This window comes from Rhagoletis zephyria, unplaced genomic scaffold, assembly GCF_001687245.7.
Source record: "Rhagoletis zephyria isolate East Lansing unplaced genomic scaffold, Rhagoletis_zephyria_1.1 Rzeph_scaffold_32622, whole genome shotgun sequence".
Taxonomy (NCBI): domain Eukaryota; kingdom Metazoa; phylum Arthropoda; class Insecta; order Diptera; family Tephritidae; genus Rhagoletis; species Rhagoletis zephyria.
This window is the reverse complement of record NW_016189677.1, coordinates 1-3,895: the sequence shown is the minus strand read 5'-3', so window position 1 is coordinate 3,895 and position 3,895 is coordinate 1. Positions and strand designations below refer to the sequence as shown.

The following is a 3,895-nucleotide window of genomic DNA, read 5'->3' as shown; positions in this document are numbered from 1 at the left end:
CTACTAATTTCGTTGGCTCCTTTGCCACCCACCGTTTCATTCCACACATGTCACGAACCTTGGTGGGTATTCATTTCATATATGTGACCTGGACTACGAAGGGAGCTTACGTGCGAAAACTAGTTTTCTGTGAAAAAGCTGTTAAAAGTAAGCAACTCGTTTCGTCAGTTTCTCATTATCTCGTTAATTGTTCTCCGCGCCGGACGTCCAGTAAGTGTTGTTGTTGGTCCAGTAAGTGTTGTTGTTGGTCGGAATATTATTATAGTTCATCGTGTAAATAAATTATATTTTGTCGTATTTTTACTCTTCTTTCTCTACATTTTTAGTACACTTCTAAGCAAGTTAGGATTTTCTGCTTTTCACCACGTGAAAAAGCATCTCATCTTCCATCCGAATCAACCAAAAAGTGAAAATTGATTTTTTGACACCTAAGCCCCCTTTCCGTAGACCAGGTCACATATAGTGAAATTATAAATATGGAGCTTCCGCTTGTAATAGCTCATAGATACATTAGTTCTAGGGGTTGTCAAGGTTTCTTCCATGTCAAAGCAAGCTGTGCAAATAGTTGAATCTTCTTTTGCTTGCTCTTTATCTTTTGCCATCATCTCTCGGGGTCTGGTACGATATGTCGAAATTTAAATTGTCGAAACTAAAAACACCGAAAAAAAATGTAAAAAAAAATAGTTAGAAAACCAAGAAATTCGCGCGAATTTTACACATCATTCATTACATTATTTCAACAGGTTGATTTATTTAAGTTAAATTCCACTAATCCTATGTACTAATATATAAATGTGAAAGTTTGTGAATGAGTATGTTTGTTGCTCGTTCACGCTAAAACGTCTGGATATATTTCAATTAAATTTGGAATATAGATATAATATACTAGCATATAAAATATTTTTTGGAGTTGCCACCTCTTTCGAAAAAAAACCGCTTAATTAACAAGTTTAACAAAATATTAGCAAGCGAAAGCGGTTCAGAAACTATATATTTCGGAAGTATTGTGTAATAGGGTTGCCGCCTGTTAAAAAAGTAAAAGTCAATTAATTGATAACTAAATATACTTTAAGACGGTTGCTATTTGTTTAAAAAGTTAAAATCAATTCTTTGAAAAAGTTTAAACGAAATATTTTAATGTGGGTATCAAACGAGAATGCTTTATTGTAGAAATATTTTTAGAGAGTTGCCATGTTTTCAAAAAGTTAAAATCAATTTAAATAACACGCTAAAAAATTTTTTTTCTGCGTAATTTTGCAGAGCTTTCTTTTTCAATCTTAGGAACTCTAGAACATTTGAAAATCTACTCAGAACACTTTTAATATTTATTTTTTTCACACATTCAACTTTTTCGACTTTTTATCGACAATTTACGCGTTTTGCATTTTTTTCGACCTCATTCATTTCGAAAGCATACGATTTCGACATTTTGCGTTTCGGTTAAACATTATTTCGAGATTTAAAAAATTTTTAAATTTCGACATTTCTCTTTCGACATTTTTATTTTCGAGTTATCGTACGGATCCNATCTTTTGCCATCATCTCTCGAGCTTTTATTTTATTTGAAATATGCTCATCATGCTTTTTAGCACAGGACATTTTATCTATTTCTGACATCTGGTCATATGCTGTGCACTCATCGCAAAGATCCTTTTTTGGTTTGTGAAATTCTATATTATACTGTGTGTTGAAAATTTCTCTGTATAGATGTTCAGACACCTGCTCTGTGTCTTGTTGTGCCATCAATTCTTTGTACATTTCGTACATTTTTTTTTAACATAAACTTTCACCTAAGTAGCGCTTATTGGTCATTTTCCTACAATAATGCGAATCTATTTTCGGATAAGATTCGATGTGCGCGTANGCACTCATCGCAAAGATCCTTTTTTGGTTTGTGAAATTCTATATTATACTGTGTGTTGAAAATTTCTCTGTATAGATGTTCAGACACCTGCTCTGTGTCTTGTTGTGCCATCAATTCTTTGTACATTTCGTACATTTTTTTTTAACATAAACTTTCACCTAAGTAGCGCTTATTGGTCATTTTCCTACAATAATGCGAATCTATTTTCGGATAAGATTCGATGTGCTCGTAGACCATGCGTCTAACAGTCGACGGTATTCGGGCTGGTCGATTGAGGTGTTTGCCCCGCTGGTCACTCTCAATAGTTAATGTGAAAACGAAATGCTTTCACAGTAATTATTTTCACTGTACCACAATTTTTTCAAGAATAAAAACCATACTGAAGATAATGCTTTCTTAAAGCGGCAGCTCAGATAGGTCGATATTGAGCCATTTTCTGAGATAGGGCGNAGTTAATGTGAAAACAAAATGCTTTCACAGTAATTATTTTCACTGTACCACAATTTTTTCAAGAATAAAAACCATACTGAAGATAATGCTTTCTTAAAGCGGCAGCTCAGATAGGTCGATATTGAGCCATTTTCTGAGATAGGGCGTTGTTCAATCAAATCCTGAGACAGGGCGTTTTCGGAACGGCAGCTGAGATAGGGCGTTTATAAATAAAATTCTCAGATAGGGCTTTGTTCAACTAAATTCTGAGATAGAGCGTTGTTCAATCGAATTCTGAGAAAGGGCGTTTTTGAAGAGGCAGCTGGGATAGGGCGTTTATGAACCGAATTCTGAAATAGGGCGTTCTTCAATAAAATTATGAGATAGGGCGTTCTTCAACTAAATTCTGAAATAGAGCTTTGTTCAAAAATTTTCTGAAATAAGGCGTTTTCGAACTGGCTGCCGAGATAGGTCGATCTTCCACTCAGCCATCGATATATTAGTATCAATAATGAAGTGCGCCGTAATAAGCTGTGGTAAAACCAATAATAACAAAGCATCAGAATGTAGTTTATTTCGTTTTCCCGCTGATCCCAATCTTGCCAGAAAATGGATAAAATTCTGCCGGCAGGATAAAGATTTTAATCCAAAGACCGGCTACGTGTGCATGGATCACTTTTCCAGTGAGGACTTTGAAAATAGTCTTAAGTACCAAATGGGTAAGAAGTTTTATTAATTTTATGTATGTACGTATCGCTATAAAATCATTTTTTTTTATTGTTTCTAAGGCTTTGCAAAGAAACGGGCTTTAAAACGAGGTGTTGTGCCAACCATTTACAAAAAACAAATTAAGAATCCGGAACGTATCGAACGAGCTCATCGCCGGGAAAATAAAATGATTGTTGCTGAACTACTTCAGCGGCATGAAACAAGTACTTCATACAAGGAAAACGAAGTTCAATTGTCGAGGAAGAAAACAAGGAGAACTCTTCATTTCAAAGCAGTATGGCCGAAGGGCCATCAACATCACACGAAAGCGTTAGATACTATAGTTTTACACAGAAAATAGAGGATTTGAAAAAGCAGTTGTAAGTATTAGAATAAAAATATTAATATACATATTTATTTATAGATACATTTTCATGAAACAAATTTTAATAGGGAATCCGAGCGTCAAGAAAATGTGCGATTAAGCAAAGAAAACAAAAGGGTTCAGTCCGAGATTACACTTTTAAAGCGCAGTTATTATATGAAGGAGAAAAAGCGTGCATATGATATAGAGGTTTGGAAAAAAGGGCAGTAGCAGCGGAGCATGCGTGCATAAATATGGAAAATAAGCTGGAGACCATATTTACAAAGGGGCAGATTACCAAATTAAAGAACGGCATTAGGAGACAAGCCTGGACCGAGAAGGACATAGCCCAATCAATAACTTTGTATGCCGCAAGCGCAAAAGCGTATAAATTACTATATAAGAAAGGTTTTCCACTGCCAGCGGTACGAACATTACAAGATTGGGCCAAGAGAATCGAAATTTGTCAAGGTGTGTTGCAACCCGTTGTAAAAATAATGAAAGCATCGACACATATGAGTGAAGTGCAA

The 3,895-nt window shown here is 35.1% G+C and overlaps 1 protein-coding gene across 1 annotated transcript; it reads left to right on the top strand.

Moving 5' to 3' along the window:
- Nucleotides 1-2,879: 2,879 nt before the first annotated feature.
- LOC108353975 (uncharacterized) lies at nucleotides 2,880-3,887 on the top strand. Its single transcript, XM_017605167.1, has 2 exons — nucleotides 2,880-3,012; nucleotides 3,082-3,887. Exons 1-2 carry the CDS (start codon nucleotides 2,961-2,963, stop codon nucleotides 3,360-3,362), a joined length of 333 nt encoding a protein of 110 aa, XP_017460656.1. The 5' UTR covers nucleotides 2,880-2,960; the 3' UTR covers nucleotides 3,363-3,887.
- Nucleotides 3,888-3,895: the final 8 nt, after the last annotated feature.